The 16854-nt window shown below is 40.5% G+C and overlaps 1 protein-coding gene across 2 annotated transcripts; it reads right to left on the reverse strand.

Annotated features, from left to right (window-relative positions):
* Positions 1 to 994: 994 nt before the first annotated feature.
* Positions 995 to 15751, reverse strand: HSF2 (heat shock transcription factor 2). Of its 2 annotated transcripts, XM_035321990.1 has the most exons (13): positions 15537 to 15751; positions 12645 to 12753; positions 12296 to 12423; positions 11400 to 11524; positions 9012 to 9087; positions 7818 to 7879; positions 7624 to 7708; positions 6626 to 6792; positions 5264 to 5533; positions 4584 to 4689; positions 3036 to 3089; positions 2337 to 2421; positions 995 to 1958 (listed from the first exon to the last, which is right to left on the reverse strand). In XM_035321990.1, exons 1-13 carry the CDS (start codon positions 15678 to 15680, stop codon positions 1669 to 1671), a joined length of 1701 nt encoding a protein of 566 aa, XP_035177881.1. In that variant the 5' UTR covers positions 15681 to 15751; the 3' UTR covers positions 995 to 1668. The 2 variants fall into 2 exon arrangements, with proteins under 2 accessions (XP_035177881.1, XP_035177882.1); XM_035321991.1 differs by lacking the exon at positions 3036 to 3089.
* Between the last annotated feature and the right edge of the window lie 1103 nt (positions 15752 to 16854).

Below are 16854 nucleotides of genomic sequence, written 5' to 3' on the forward strand. Positions count from 1 at the left end.
TGTTCTGTGCACACTTCACTTCTCTTAAAAGAGTACACTTTTGACAGTTTGTTGCCCTTTAGATCTTGTTAAAGTCTGTGTGAGGCTTTCTGAGTTGTCTCTGCCCTTTGGAGTCATCTCTCCCACATGTGGAAAGCTTGTTAGTGTTTTAACTGCATGCCCTGCAGTTAGGGCATGAAATAACTTGGGCTGCATTATATTGTACTTTGTTAAGCTTAGGTAAGACAACTGAATGCCCATGTTACTATAGTAGTTCCTGAGTCCTGTAACAAGTAACTGGTCCTTCCCTGAAAGAGGAAGGTGCGTAATCAGATACGTAACTGGCTAAACTATGCCTTCAAAATCAAACAGAAAACCCCTCTGTCAACAGTAACTTTTAATACACTTCCACTATTGTAGAAGACAGTTTTCCTGTTACATGTCAGAAATGTACTAAATTCCAGTTTCTCTGATTACTGGAACATCATACCGTGAACTTTCTTACAAAGCACTGTAGCTACAGCTTTGAGGACAAAGAAGCTCTATGTTTACGGATTTAGCATACACTAAATCAGGTGTTCAGAGTGATATAATTTGGTTACAGACACGTCACCTACCACAGCCTGTACAACCCCTCTGCCAGTCAGCTGTATAATGCAAATGCAGTAACTTCACTTGAATGAGCACGGAAGGCTGACTGGCAGTAAATGCATGCGTCTTTGGAGTAAGGGTAGAACTTTTCCCCTGGAAGCAGCTAGTGGATTCTACAGCAGTTTATCAGTAAGAGAAAAAAGTAAACTTTTGTGTACTACTGAAATGAATTTGCTGTATTAACTACTACTTTTTTTTACTACTGTTGGGGGATCATATGTGAATCTCAACATCTGTAGATAATGAAACCACTTTCCAACAACTATGCATAGGAAGGCACATTTTGAATAATTAAGGCATTAAGCACACAGGCTGTTAATATCCACTTGGTGGCACACAGAATAAGAGACCAACTCTTACCATGTATCACACTTAAGTAACATTTATTTTATCAGAGTAGATGGTCCAAGTTAAAAGTACTCATGCAGTCAAGGGGCCTGGTGGCTGTAAAGAACTTTTCCCCAGTTTGTGCTATGTATAAGCACTTCCACTGAAGTGAAAGTAAGGCAGAACCAAGATTTAGCAAGGTACAGGCACTTTGTTCCCAGTTCAAGCGGGGAAAAAAAAAGCCTACATCAGGTCCTGGTTCCCCCCCACCCCAAAAAAGCTTCATGTTTATTAAACAAAATGTAAAAAATAGAAAAAACCCAAGATACAGAAAGTCAGTGCTCCCTAACGATACACTACTATTTTACGTTATCATATGTAAGACCAGAAGTGGAAGAAACCATAAATCAAAGCTTATTCTTAACAAGTGTTCAGTTACCTTGGATATTTAGAGATATGTGTAGTATACCAAGTGTTTGACAGTGGTATAGTAACAGTCTGACTTGGTATTGCCAACGGTGTCTAATAGTACACTGCGTACACAGTACTATACAGTGTAGTTAAACAATTGCTTGAAGGAAGATAGGAAAGATATTTTAGATTCCACATTATCTGGTTACATAGAACAGCGATTTACAAAAAACTCATATACCAAACAATATTCTAAATAAATAGTTCATCTTCATGACTATATACAGAGTCCCCATCACATTAGTTATCCAAGAACGACATGTCTGTGTCCATGGGTGCTGGGGCAAGTTCACATAAATAGAACAGCGTGGCTTCACTTGCTTCTGCCTCTGTCAGCGGCTCCAGCCGCACCAGCTTGCTCTGAGTTGGTTCAGGATCCAGGCTGCTCTCCAGGAGCTCGTCCACTTCCAGAGGTTTGTCCACAGAGGAAGGAGTTTCAGTGGTAGAGCTCCCACTCTCAACATTGGAACCTGGGTTCCCATCAAGGAATGCAAGCAGTGGAAATGCAGTATACTGTATGAGTTGCTTATCTAAGGGAAAAAAATTCCCAAAACATCAGTTCACATGCCATCCTACATGTAGAAAGAAGAAGAAAAAAAACAACCCCCCATCTAACTTATTTTAAAAAACAGTTAATAATGAAAAGTTCTATGTGCTTGTTTTAAATGATTAAAAAGAGTTAATACATCCCTACATAAAGTTATTTTTCCAGATTCCCCTGCAAAACATCAGATTCTCTATGGCTGGTACAGTGCCAAAAACCTAAAAAGCAGATATAACAAATATTTTGTTTTGGTTATTTGCTTATCAGCATCATACAAACAGACAAGCAAATATTTGAGATAGTTTTTAGAACAATGCTTGCTCAACTCTTAAACCATGTCAACATAACACTTACTACAACTAACCTGATTTGGGCTTAAAAACTTGCGTTTCCTGTGAAGCAGCTGGACCTGCATTATTTTTGGTAGTTTCTATTCCCTTTGTCTCCATCTGGAAAATAAAGTAAAATCTAAAATACATACCCTCAAAGCTTCTTTCAACACAATGGCAACGATACTAGAACTTAGTTGACCAACCATTTAAAAAAAATATTTGTGAAGGGATGCACTGGTATCAGTTACACTAACGGATCATGGCTGAGAAAACGTGAAATGGAAACAGATTTATTCAAGCAAGAACAAAAATTAATGCTCATAAACAAACAGGACAAACTCAAAGAGCTAGTATGTTGCTCTACTGCTTATTCTAATGTTTCCTTTCCCACCAGACAGCACAGATGAAAACATTTTGACAAAGTACGTCTGTAAGTACTAAACCTTGGGTACGGAATATATAAAAATGTCTACAAAAGAGGCTGGTAACAAGTACAAATTCTAGTTTCAGTTTCAAATGACATTATATGTTGTTAATTAGAGTGTTTTCCCCCTTCCTATTTAAAGCCTAATAGGATGAATTCAACTGCAGCCTTCCTATACTCATGGAAGCCTTGAAAACAAGAGCATGAAAAAAGTGCTATTATACCAGGAAAGAAAACAGGAAAGGATGAAAAAAGTTTGAATCTCTCACTACTGTGTACATTGAGCAATGATGGGTTTGAGACTTACTTTGGTATTAGTGATATGATCTGTGGGATTCATCTGCACGGAGCTTGTAAAAAGCTGAATAAGACAAAACACATCAAGCTTTAAGCATCTCGATGTTCCTATTAAGAATACAAGTACGTCTCATCTGCATGTGTGAGAATAATCCCTGCACTGTGTTTTCACCCTCAGTTAGGACTAGAGTTTATTTACAGGTAGTTACCACTTCTGCAAAGAAAGTCTTTGGAGCGTACTTCGGCATCGCATGAACTTCACTCACAAAGGAAACAACTGTAAGCACGTCTAACTTGGAATGACGTGGTTCGCTGCAGTCTGAGAATTACCAATTCATTCTTTCTTTGCTCCACGGAGAATTGCGTGTACAATAAGGAGGAACAAACCCTGAACAAGTTTTCAAGTGACACCAAACTGGAAGGAGTCAACAATATATAGGGAGCAGAGCTGTTAAGAGGAGTCTTAGCAAGCTGGAAAAGAGGGCCAATAAGTATTCCATCAAGGTCAACAGACAAATGTATCTAGGACACAACCACCTCATGCACCAGCCTAGGTTAGTGACCAAACGGACAGGGAACAGCTCCTCAGAGATGGGCCTGGGAATCCCGCTAGACAACACCCCACATAAACCAGCAGTATGACCGTGCTACAGGGAGTGAATGGTTTTAGGCTTCCCAGTATGAGAACTTTCAAACTACAAGAGTCCAAAGGGCCATAGATGGTTAGGGGGCATCAGACATACAATGGGCTGAGAAAACAAGGCTTATCTTGTCTGTAGAGGGCAGACAGGGGCGCTAACTGCACCCTTCCACTACTGGTAGAGAGGTGTTACAGAGAAGACAAAAGCCACAGAGGTGGATAGAGGACAAGATACAAGAGTGACATGCTGCAGTAGGGAGAATTTGGACTGACATAAGGAAGTTCTTCACAGAGAGCAAAGCACTGAAGCAGGCACTCAGGGAGGCTGTGGAATCTCCCTTTGGAGACTGCAGAATTTAAGTTGACAAGGCCTAAGCAACACGATCTAACTTTTAAGTTGGCCCTTGAGCGAGGAGGTTAGACTAGATGGCCTGCACAGACCCCTTCCAACCTAGATCACTCTGCTAGACATGAACCTGAAGAGAAATTGAGAACATACACATACTCCCAAGAAATAACCTGAAACATCAGAAAACCTGAAATAAGTGCCAAGAGCTTTTTTAACCCGAGTTCATTGAGATGATGACAGATTCTGTGCTGGGCCATTTCAGAGCAAAAATATGAATCTAATTGCTGTCTGAGTTCATGTAGCAACAAATAAAAACGTTATTTCACTAAAAGCCATTCTTTCATCAAAAATTTCCATCACTGTCATCACCACAGCATGCACTTGGGCAGTGGTGTAATACAGTTATACCAGTGCCCCAGAAAAACATGTTCACAAATATTTGTAACTGTCCTTTTTGAAATGAAGAGCAAAATATAATCTTGAGCACTTTAAACAGTAACAGTCCACACTAATATTTTCTTGAGTATATTACTAAAGTACTAGGAATATTGAAATAAACAGAAAATTACATCAACCAGTAGATCTGGATCTATGCTGAACTGTCGTCCTGATAACATGGCCTGGAAGTCCTCTAAACTGCAGTCGATACTGTCAAGATAATCCAGAAGTTCAACTCTAGAAGACAAAACCAGTATTGTATTACTGTATCCACTAACAGGAGGAAGAAAAAAAAAAATCACAAGTTTTACACAGATGCTCTACGTCATCTAAAAATCTTCATGAGCACTATTTTGACTTCTTCATTAAACATAACTTCTGGAAAAGACTGAAAACTTTTAATCTTACTCTTTAGAGGAGAAGCCAAGTAAAGCAGACAGGTGCTCCGAAAGACAAATCACATCAACATTAGACTATGATTATCATCAGCAGAGAGAGAACTCCTGCATCTCAACAGTCTCAATGGAGTCCAATCTGCCTTCAAGAATCCTGCATATAAATCCTGACAGCATCATCGGTTTAAACAGTGTTATTTACAACATTACACTGCCCTATTATGTACCCCAATTCACTCTCTTCATGATGAAAATCAGAGAGGGTCCCATGGTAAAATACTTAAAATGGAAGGATCTTTAGAACTATAACACTACCAGCATAAAGGTAACCTATACATTTATGTTCTTAAGCTACTGTTCAGTCCTTTGAATTTCAAACAATCAGTTCTACTACTTAAAAACATCAGGCTACTCACTTTCCAAGAAGGTTTATATTCTGTGAAATTACTCCGCTCTCATTGAGTATGGAATCCATCATTGAGACCGGATCTTCTGCAGTTAAAGTTGACTGGCTGTTCAGCTGTACAGCACTTGACATGAGTGGACTTGTACTGTCACTGACAGGGCTGAGGGGATCATTAGCTGGGACAGCAACTGATTCTGTGCTTTTATCCCCTTGAATTACAGGGGCATATTCTTCCTCATTATCATCCTCCACAATTACTATATCAGGAGAATGACTGCAGCTGTAAAACAAGACAAATGAATTAAAGTGTTCCACACAAATTGGTACAATATTCCATACACCTAGTTACTTTTTTAATGCAGCTCAGCTAGTAGACACTGTTGTGCTAGACCACATTAGCAACTATTAGGAGCACAGAGGAACACTGATGTTTTTGTGTTAGAACAAGCAAAAACTTTCATATAAATGTGAAGTAGCTATGAAGTAGGCCAAAGCATATGAGGCTGCCAAACAAGACAGACTATGTGTACCTTGCATCTTTCCGGTGGAACAAAATTAAACTCTGGATTAGCTGTAACATGAAGGATCTCAGTCAACTGTGTTACAGTTAATTAAGCTTGGTTTGTACACCAGGAAGGCAACCAGAACAACCAGGAAAAAAACAGTCTCAACTTGCTTTACTCTGTATGCTGGTGGTTTTCTTAACCTTTAAGTAGTTGTTCTGTCTTACCTTCATTAAACGTTTCTATCAAAGAATGCATTTACAGACATCAGTTCAACAAACATAACAGTACTAGTTCAAGCATAAACTACTAATCTCTAAATTTTATTCCTTGGGGCATAATACAGGCCCTATCAGTACCATGCAAATGACGAACTACTTCTAGTGCTAAGTACAGAAAGAAGAGATGCAGTCCCAAACCACTTGGGACTAGAAAAAAACAACAACACTAGAATTGCCCAAATTGACTAGCATAGTAATGTTCAAAGACCACACCAACACTTGGTAAACAGCACATGCAAGTTAATCTCCACAAAAAAACTTTAAAAACAAGGGATGCCATTCCTGTCTGTATTCACAACCAAAAGAAGACATCAATTATTCTGTCTTTTGACAGGTAGTATACTGAACAAGAGTGCAATAGTACAGGTTACTTCACGCTAGTTTCTACCTTCAACATATTAAAACTCTGACAGCCAGTTAATTATTTGGAATCCAGAGGAAACCTAGAATGAATTCACAGATGATATTCCTATACATGGAGGAGTCTTCTTACCACTTTATTAAAACAGTATATAAGACATCTGAATTACAGCACAATATACAGTAGTGACAGCCAACTACCTATCCAGAATTCTAGAGGCTTCTTACTTGGAAGAATCTGAAGTGGTATCTTCATTTGCTTCTGGTGTAACAGGAGGATTTTCATCAACCATGGTATTGTCCTCATCAGCCACATCCTCAGTAACATCATAAATAATGATGTCATCTGAAATTTGGTCCCTTTGTTTTAACCCCTCAGTTCTGTTTAGAGGTACCTGAGAATTATTTTTGAGTCAGGGGACAAAAGGACAATTAGCTTCATCATTCTGACAGTTATCACTGCATCTTACAATGTGGCAATTCTAAAACAGCAGAAAAGTTTTCCAACAACCCCATACAAGGGGTTTGTATGGTTCTAAGTTTAATTGAGAAAGACATGAATAAATAAATGAACTAGCTGGAGAAAAGTAGCTAGAGAAAAAAAAAAGCCTGGCAAGTAATACAGGCATAGAAATAAAAATATACTAACAAAAGCAACAAAAAGATATAAAGACAGGACTACACAAGAAGTAAAAATACTAAAAAAGTGACTACTAGTCTTGACCTGCCATTTAAGTAGTACTTGCTAGAGCACTCATTCTGATGATTTCTCCACCCACAATTACTTGAGCAAGAGAAATAACTTTTGGAGCTGTGACACATTCAAGCAGTACAAAAACTTGACAGGATTTTGTTGGGTTGGGCGCTGCCTTGCAGAACAGCATGTATCTTTGTCCCTGCATGGGGCCTTCAGCTCCAGGAGACAACAGGAGAATGTATACATGCTTAAAGGCACTATTATTAAAAGCAACTGCTTTCAGTAGGATCACATGTAGCTGTATTTAATACACAGGTAAGTGGCTTACACATGCTCATACTGACAAGTGAATGGTAATTATCAACACACTTGGCTTCTGAAGGATACACGGCATACTGCTTCTAGAAGCTGAAAGCTCTCAGTAAACAGTTATGTTTCTACCCCCAATACGACACGTTACTTCATCTGTCTGCTCCCCCTGTACTCCTTCCTTCATCAGAAAAAATAGCATGCATAAAAGAAAACTTACATGATGGTTACTGTCAGCTGGTTCTTTCACAATTTGCTGAAATACATTTGACTTTGTAGGTCCGTTAGTATTCAGAAGTAGAGGCCTAAACCACAGTAAAGGAAGAAAGCCATCTCAGAACTAATTCTTCCATTTTATTTAACAAAACATGTAAGTGTACTTACTGGATAGCAAGTTTTCAAGGCCATATTTACCTCTTGCGCTTTAGGCTTACTAGTTGGTTATTCTGCACCAAGGTAACAATGAATTGCACAATCTATGAAGAAAAGAATACTATAATTAGTCAATCTACCCTGTAATCCCTTCTCTCTGAGCACCAACATACCTCATAGCATAAGACTTTGTTAATCAAATCTATACCAAAATAGCACATCACTTACTGAGTGTAGCAATTTTTATATAGAACTGTTCAGAATTAAAAATCAAGGTAGATCAGAAAACAGGGCTGGTAATATCATAAAAGAAGAGAGTTAATCAGTTGTTTGAGAGAGGCTTTTTTTTCCACATAGCAAATAATAATTTTTTACACGTCACTCTGTATATATTAAGAAATCCAGTAACACAGACTATCAGAAGAATTCTAATTCTAATGACAGAAGGCATGTAAGGGCGTTGACTGTATATATAACCTGTAACTATAAATACTGAGCCTGATGAAAGGCTTTTTTGATAGATTAAAAAAAAAGACATACAGTTGACAGTATTCATCAGCTGCCTTTCCCTCTGAAATCTCAGCCTATTTCCACATATGTTTTAAATTTAAGGTCTAAATGAAAGTCTCTGGCTTGAACAAACTGAAAAAAAATTAAACAGCAAAAGGCTCTGCTACAAGGCTGCTTATAGTATTGCTATTTCCGATACATAAACAAAGTAAGAATCTGTAAACTCTTTGTATTTACATTGGTTTTGGTAGATCATAAATCTGACTGTTAAGCTAAGCTGATATATTAGCAGTGGGTTCCATTCAATAACCTATTATTCTGACAACATTGGATATATACAGTTTTAAGTGGAATTAATCTCCAATACTTTGCAATTCTTGTAATAAGTTACAGTTTTTCCAGAGAACTATCAGTACAGTCTATTAGTCATCTGATTCCTGAAGAAATCAAAAACCAATGGACCATTTTAAGGCTATGTTAATGAATGATTTACAATGTTCCTGGAATTCTTCCTTTAAAAATGTTTACAAGGGTTTTGGCCTTAACTTCTGCTTATGGGGTAAAATATACTGAACGTTTGTTTCACAAAGGTTTGCTCACCATGCACCACCCAGTTGTTTTTTTTATTTCCCATGCTATGATAAAAGAGTGAGGGCAAAGAAAGGTAACGTGACAGAGTATTCCTAGCTTAGAAGCACTCACACTGATGTTTGAACGAAGTCTTACCTTCCTAATAACTTGCTGTTGTTGCAAGTGTTTTGCTCTCAGTTCTGCAACTTCTCTCCAAAGAGATTCATTCTCTCTGTTTGAAAAGGATAATTTAAAAATCAAAATAAGGTTTAAAATATTTACAGGAATAATTTTTGTTAAAGATTAGTTAGTTTAATTATAGCTCTTTGAAATTTTTTTTTAGGTTTCAGGGAAAAAAAAAAAATCACAAAGTCAAATACCCTCACATATAACTAACTACAAAATGGAGAACCAAACACAACAAATAGCTTGAAGAGAACTTCCAGCCTCCTTAAAACATTTTTTTTCCCAATAGAGGGAAAAAACACACGTTATTTACACACACATTCAGCACTTCAAAATTAAGTATTTTGTTTCCTTTCACATAAAGTTACCTTCTCTTCATTCTAGTAAATAAATAAATAAAATTAAACAAACATACATCTGGTTTCTGGCAGCAGCAAAGGACTAAACAGGCAAGGAATATCCCTTGGGAACAGCCCTTTCACCAGTAAATATTGCATTTCTTCATCTATATCAAGCCTGAATGCCCTTCCTCACACACCTTTTGCTAGATGCAAGACATTTATCAGAAACTACATCCACCTTGAAAGCACCTTTACAGAACAAGTTCAAGCCTTACAAGCAGCTGTAGGTTATAACAGTTGCCTTTATTAGCTTCAGTAAAGGGCCATATATTAGGTGCTGAAAAACAGGAGCACAGCAGAGCTAGCAGCTTTAAGGGAACACTGCCATTTCACAAACCTTGGTTGTTCCAGTTCTCACAAGAGTCCAGAACTGAGATAGTATAAAAAGTGCGGTAAATTGACCCTTGTTATCATATCCATGAACCTTCTGGCTTCCAACAGCATAAAGCATATTAATCAGTAGATAATGAATACCAAAAGCTTCAGTGCATAGGACAACATACCACCCTCCTCTGTTTCATAGTTTAGTTTTCAACATAGATGAATGCCAAAATAGGAAGAAAATCTCTCCATTGGTGTTTCGTGTTTTTAGGAAACCTTAAGCTTAATTTTCATAAACAGCTGCTGATAGGCAGTATGATGAAGCTTAGCAGCAGTCTGAGGATTAATGTCTAACACAATTTAAAGGCACAGTTCCATCACAAATTTAACAACTGCAGTCAGGGATTCTGAACTTTCTCAACCTTTCCACCAGCTTTATGAATATGTTTTGTAGGACTAGGTATTACGATTTAGCTCCAGTACTTAAATCATTTCAAACTTGTGGAACAAGATGGGTATCAAACACCGACCATTCTATCTTCTTATCTCTACAAACTGTCAGGTCATTAGCAACCAGATGTCATTTCAGCCAAAGTCAGCCCTGCTCTGAGCAGGGCTTTGAACCTTATGGCCTCCTGAGGTGCCTTCCAACCCAAATTCATCTATGATTCAAAAGTATGAATGTGAGCGTTTTTAATTTAGACTGACCAGTTTCTAATAAAGACCCTTCCTGGACAAAATGTTCACATTTGAGCATTTAAATATTCTAACACACAAGTAATTAAAACTGAAAACACCAACTGAATGACATAATGTAATTCTCAAAACTTGAACATACTGCTTACCTCTGCTGCAGAGACAAGCAGTTGTTTATTTTGTCAATTCAGTGTGTCCTGAGACAGTTATCATGGAGGTGCTCTGACTTATAGTGCAGGAGCTTATGCCTTATTATCCCATTTGCATCTACATATTCATACATTTGTGACACACATCACTCATATTGTTAAGAATAAATCATAATAACTACACAAGCAATACTATTCTAAAAATACTCTATTTATATTTGGATTTTAGATTCTGTATCTCAGTGGCTGAGGTAACTAATGAATTTCCAAATTAGATTTCTAAACAGATTTTTATAAGCATTAATTGTTCTGTGATTTCAGCAGTGAGGGAATGAAGACAGTAAGAGGAAAATAAAAAAGCAATGAGCAAAGCATTAATTATAGTATGAAAGTAACATACGCAATTTCCACAAACCAAACTCTGCCTCAGACTACACACAGTAACTATTTCAAATTTGAAGTCACACATACTCAGTATACTCTACGCTAAGAACTTAGTTGAATATTCAGTCTCAGCACCATCATGGAAGTAAAATTAATCGTGTCTAATTGCCTACTACTAGTTTTTCAAACATCAACTTTGCCAATTACTTTTAGTCATATCAAAGTGTTCCATTTAAAAATGCAATTCTTTTACTGAAATTTCTCTTCCCAAACCAATAGTTACAGTTGGACACTCAGAAATCAAGAGACCCTTAAAACTGTGTCTCACACTTAAGTCAGATTTGTTCTCCAATATCTGTTGTCAGAATTACTCAATTTCAGAGATGAGTTGCTGATGGGGCACTTACCTTTTCAGAGCAGACAATCGAGATTCAATAGTCTCTTGTTTAATTTGCACCTTTTGAGCACTACTAATTATTTTGGAGAGATCTTCCTGGCGTATCTTGTTTTCTTCAGGTCTTGAAGAAGAAACCTTTAAAAGATGAGAATCCAGAAGCAACACTTTCCTTTACTAATTGCTATTTATTTTATTTTGTAATTGAGTATATTTTGTCTATTGTTGATACTATGAGTTAGTAAAAAAAACAAGCATCAAATACTAAAATACAGAAACTCCTTACAACAGTCACCATATTAGTTTTAGTTATTACAAACATCTGTATTCATTCACATTTTTCAGGCTCTGTATCGTAACTGCTTCAAGCTAACCCATGCTAAAAATCATCTCCCACCACAGTTTAATTTTTATTTGTTTCGTAACAATTTTCTTATCCACTCTATTCAGAGTAACAACAGAGCAAATTTCAGAAACATGTATGTTTATGTTTGCTCCTCCTTCTCCTTGGTGGAAACTTTACTACTTGTGTTAGCTGCACTCTGAAACAAGCTACATAAACAGACTGTTACATTAATGATGGTAAAGTTGAAGTATGTGCTGCACTCCTAATGCACATTTGCCAAATGTTCTATTTACGCACCTCATTTTTGCTGCCTGTCAAACTCACTATGACAGGGGAATACTTAGAGGAGACTAGTCAAACAGCCAAATTCCCCAAAATACCTTTAAATAAATCTGATATATATAATTATATACATATATATGAATGAGAGCAGCACAGTTTATTTGCTTCCCCAGACTCCAAGCTCATTTGCACGCACAATCTTGCAATTAAACATGACATATAATTTGCTATTCATTTACACTTACTGGTACAGCTTTTTTACATACTGAGTTTTCACTAACCTTCCTTTTAATGTGTTCCAACAAGTCCTCCCGACCCTGCTTAAAGTACGGGTGCTGAAACTCTACCGGACCATCTCGCTCCAGTTTTACAATCCCAGAATCAACATGGACAACTTTACGGAAACCATCTTTAATATAAAAAAAAAAAAAAAAAGGAAAAAAAAAACTTATCTCAAAGCCCACATTAAGGAAAACAAACTATATCGCCCTATCTTTTTATCAGTTTTGAGAATGAGACAGCAACCTAGTAGCAGAGAACACAGCAGAACTGCTCAAAGGAAATAATCTATAACTAAACACATGCAGGATTGTGAACTACGCCAGAAACCAAGAAACCCCAAGAACTTACACATGTTTAACTGTCTGACAAAGCTTGCCATGTTGTTGTGCTTGAAGTATTTGGGAAGAATCTCTTTTGCAAATCTCTGTTCATCCAACACCAAGAAACTCTGGCCATTCTAAAAGGAGAGAGACATTAAGCTTCTTAAAGACTATTGTAGAAAACACTCTGGGCTTTTAGAATTAATCACCACATAGGAATGCTTCCTTTGTGCATGCAGTGTGCTTGCCTACAGTTTTCCACAACAAAAGTGTACAACCCCTACAGTTGCAAAGCAACAGAGAATTCCTAATTTACACTGCTATCCAGATCTAAAGGGAAACATTTCTACTGTTACTCTTCACTTCCTCGAGGGAAATGAATTAACGACCAGTTTACCAACACTTATCAGTGTCACTACAGCAGAATACTATCAACGTTGTACTTAGCTTCACAATCTTGGGAAGGAATACAGCAAAGAGACTGTGCAAGGTAAAAAAAAAAAAAAAAAAAAAAAAAAAAAAAAAAAAAGGTGCCACAACACAACAAAACACAGCTTAAGTCCCTTCTACTTCTCAGCATAAAAGCATGACTAGTTTGGTAAGACCTGTAGAGAAGATGAAGCTGTCAAAAGCTGAGGGTGTCCACCGGATTTCAGTTACTGAACAGCACTCAAGACAATACCTCCCTCCCTGTGATGCCAACTGTGAGGGAGGACTGATCTTTTCCCCACTGAACTGGTCCTCGAATTTCATCCACGGGTTGAGACTAAAATAGAAAGAAGACTCTGCTCTTTGTTCTTCAATGATCTTGCTCCATTAACTAAAGGACAAGTAATTGGCAGGATCCAAATCAGCTGCTTCAAAATGGTATAGGTTTCTCTGTGGTCTACCTATGGTACTCTCACTCTGCACCTACGGAGAAGCCTACCATCTTTGACAAATGCCATCACTGATACCCCATCTTCTCAGAAGCTCTTTAGTTCAAGGGGCCCCACTTCTTTCTTACCCCCAAATGCCAGCAGCTCTGTTCCCCAAGCAGCTTGAAAAACCAGCACGAGACCATGTGAAGACCTTTGCCTAAGACCTTGTTTCTGACAAGCAAGCGAGGCTCATCAGAAGCAGGTTTTATAAACGAAATGCCATTAGATGAGTTACAAGCACCAATCTGAGAACAGTAGGAAGATGAAAGCTTCCCAACTTCCCAGTAATGTATACCTATCTCCTGCGGAGAATCAGTCAGCATAAGGAAAATGGGAAGCAAAACAGCAGGAACAGATGACTTTAGCTAATACATAAACATAACTCACCAGCTGAAGGTATTCAACTGGTGCTACAGTGACCTGTAACACCAATAGCTTTCATGCAGCGCCTGAATTGAAAATTTTCAGACCTACAGCAGAACAATTCAGGAGACGGTTCTACTAGTCCTTGTTGCTGTGACAATCATTTACACTGATGTTGTAAACAGATGTTAGGTTAATGCCTGACTTTAACTCAGTGAAGCCTTACTACATAGCTGAATACAGTTTTCAGGTCTTATTGTTGCTGACAGCAGCATAGTAGAATTGTCCAAGTATTTCATTTGTTACTCCCTGTTAATGTTTCAATGTCACCCCAGCCTCCACTAAGATACACACATGGAGGGACAAAATGTGGTTATTCTGCTTCAATTTCTATCCACCCAGTGTAGAGACATGGATTTGTATAGAAAAATGTGAAATGTTACAGTAACAGCACTGTTTCTCCACTATTACACCTGACATAGTGTATTTTTAAAACAGGCAAACACTTGCATACCAAGGGCTGCCAATACCCTCCTCTATCCAACTACTAATTGCTGCTAACACAAACCATGATCAGTAGATCTTCCTTCCACAAATTGCCTTGTGGAATCTCTAACAATTTGGCCTAAATTTTTAATTAACGAAATAATGCAAAGATAGCCTTGGTGCATTTACTGGAGATAAAAACAAGCAGGAGATTTGAGAAGTGTCCATAAGGTGCCAAAAATGGCAGGTAAGCTAGGCATCACTCCCTGCAGCCCTCAACATCTCTCCTCCAAAGGAAACAAGCAGATGGAAAGCTGCTGTGGTCTAGGCAGAATCCATGTTTCCTTCTCCAAAAGGTGCTGGCTGAAGTTATCGGTAACCTACTATCGGTGCAATGCTTAAGGAAATCTTCAATGGTTGCCTGAATATTTAAAATAAACTGAGCTGAAAGAAAGCTGCCATCTCAGCACCACTCGAAGATGCCAACGCCGTTTGAGAACAGGCCTTTAAAACAAGCTGTTGGGAATACGTTTAAGATAGAGAAAAGCATGACGTTATTGTAAAACAATCCGCGCGGCGCTACAGGACAGCCTCCGCTGCCTGCCTCCAAACCCCGCGCAGGATCGCTCCCCGTGCCTCCCGCATTACCTCGCCGGGCTGCAAGAAGGCGGGCACGTCCTGCTTTACGGTATTTTCAGACACTCGCGGATTTCGCAGCCTGGCAATGGCTCCGCGCTGCTCGCTACGGCAGCCTGGCACTTTACCACAAAGGACCCGAGAGGAGGGCCACCCGGAGCCCATTTCCCTTTTCTTATATATTTATTTCTGAGGGACGAAGCCCGGTCACACGCGACCGATGGGATCACGGTGCCCGTAAACCCCCCGCCATACCCCCGGGGGGAGGGCCTCCGCATCCACCGCGGTGCCCCGGGGCCGGCCGCGAACAAAGGCGGCGATGTGTATGGGGGGGGTGGCGGCGGTGTGGGGGGGCTCCAGCACCGCCATCCCCACGTGGCCGCCGCCTGCGGCCCGGCCTCGCGCCCCCCCCCCGCCTTCCCTTCTAACCGTTAAACCCCCCCCCGCCCCCCCCCCCCCCCCCCCCAGCGCGGGTGCCCCCCCGAGGCGGACGGGCCCAACGGTCGGCGCCGCACCTGGCTCCAGGTGATGAGCTGGTTGCTGGGCGCCTCGCCCACCAGCGCCCACAGCTTGCTGAGGAAGGCCGGCACGCCCGCGCCGGCCGACGGCGGCTGCTGGTGCTGCTGCTGGGCGGGCTGCTGCGGGTGCTGCTGCTTCATCGTGCTCGGGAGCCGCGGCGCTGCGACGCGGTGCGGCCGGGGGAGGGGCAGCAGGAGAAGGAGGAGGAGGAGCAGCGGCGGCGGCGCGGTGCGGCCCCGAGGTCGGTCCCACCCCTCCCGGCCACCGCCCGCGCATGCGTGCGCCTGCGCGCTGCGTTTACATAACGGGCCCACGTGCGCAGCCCTCACGTGCCACAACAGCGCCGCCCGCACGTGCAAGTGGCAGGCGGCGGGGGCCAATAGGGGCGCGTGCCTGCTCGCGGGGGGGCAGGGCCAGGGCGCCGAGGAGGCCGCGGTCCCGCGGCCGGTGTGGGGGGGGGAGCTGCTGCCAGGCCCTGCCCTGAACCCCGCAAGATGGCCCCGGCCGCTGCTGCCCGGGCACCCCGCGGTTGGTGCCGGCGAAGCGGTGGTCCCGGCCCTCCCGGCGGCAGGGGAGGCGCACCCGCCTCGCCCCAGTCTTCGGCTGCCATTTTGGCACAGTACCTCCAAACATAGGCAGTGTAACGGCGGCAGCCTGCTTCTTCTACCTACTGCTTGCAAGGATAAATAAATAAATAAGCTGTTTTTTCAGAGTTTCCGATCACACTAACTCACATACAAAACTGTCCACCTCTCCAAAGCTAGTCGAAGCAACCGCTTCTGGTGTCACCTGGCTGCCACAGCCAGGAGGGCAGAGAAGTTCAGCCAGGGCTCAGCCACAGCTGAGAGGTGCATAACATGCTTCTTTTTACCCAAATCATAGTTTTCAGAAAGCTCCTTAAACTAGTTGAATGGTCAGGAAATAGCTAGTCAGATAGAAAATACAGGCATACATAGCATGCTAATTTATTATATAGATGATCTGAGAAAAAGAACTTAGAATAAGCATACGCACAACACACCCAAGCTAACTCTAGCAAAGATGTCTTTTCATTTTCTAAGGAGACTTCCTTAGAAGGCAAAGCATTTAAAACTAAAGACATACTGACTGACTATAGAGCCTCTGAGAAGAAATTGATTTAAATCAAAAACATAGTTGGAAGAAAACAGCCTAGTGAATGGTAAAAATGCAGTAAAATTTATTTCCTTCCAAACTCCAACCATTCTGATAAAAAAAATATTTGCAGTGAAGTCTGTGATTAAGAAGCCCCTCTACGGCGCTAACGCGACTATCTTCACAACAAATCCTCAGCCA

This window comes from Oxyura jamaicensis, chromosome 3, assembly GCF_011077185.1.
Source record: "Oxyura jamaicensis isolate SHBP4307 breed ruddy duck chromosome 3, BPBGC_Ojam_1.0, whole genome shotgun sequence".
NCBI lineage: Eukaryota > Metazoa > Chordata > Aves > Anseriformes > Anatidae > Oxyura > Oxyura jamaicensis.

Bases quoted from the DNA above. Each gene is read 5' to 3' on its own strand.
- HSF2 (XM_035321990.1), bottom strand. From the start codon at position 15,680: ATGAAGCAGCAGCACCCGCAGCAGCCCGCCCAGCAGCAGCACCAGCAG. The intron at 11,525-12,295 runs GTTAGTGAAAAC...CATCTTTTAAAG, and splicing joins TGGAACACATTAAAAGGAAG to GTTTCTTCTTCAAGACCTGA. The intron at 7,880-9,011 runs GTAAGACTTCGT...TTTTCTTCATAG, and splicing joins AACAGCAAGTTATTAGGAAG to ATTGTGCAATTCATTGTTAC.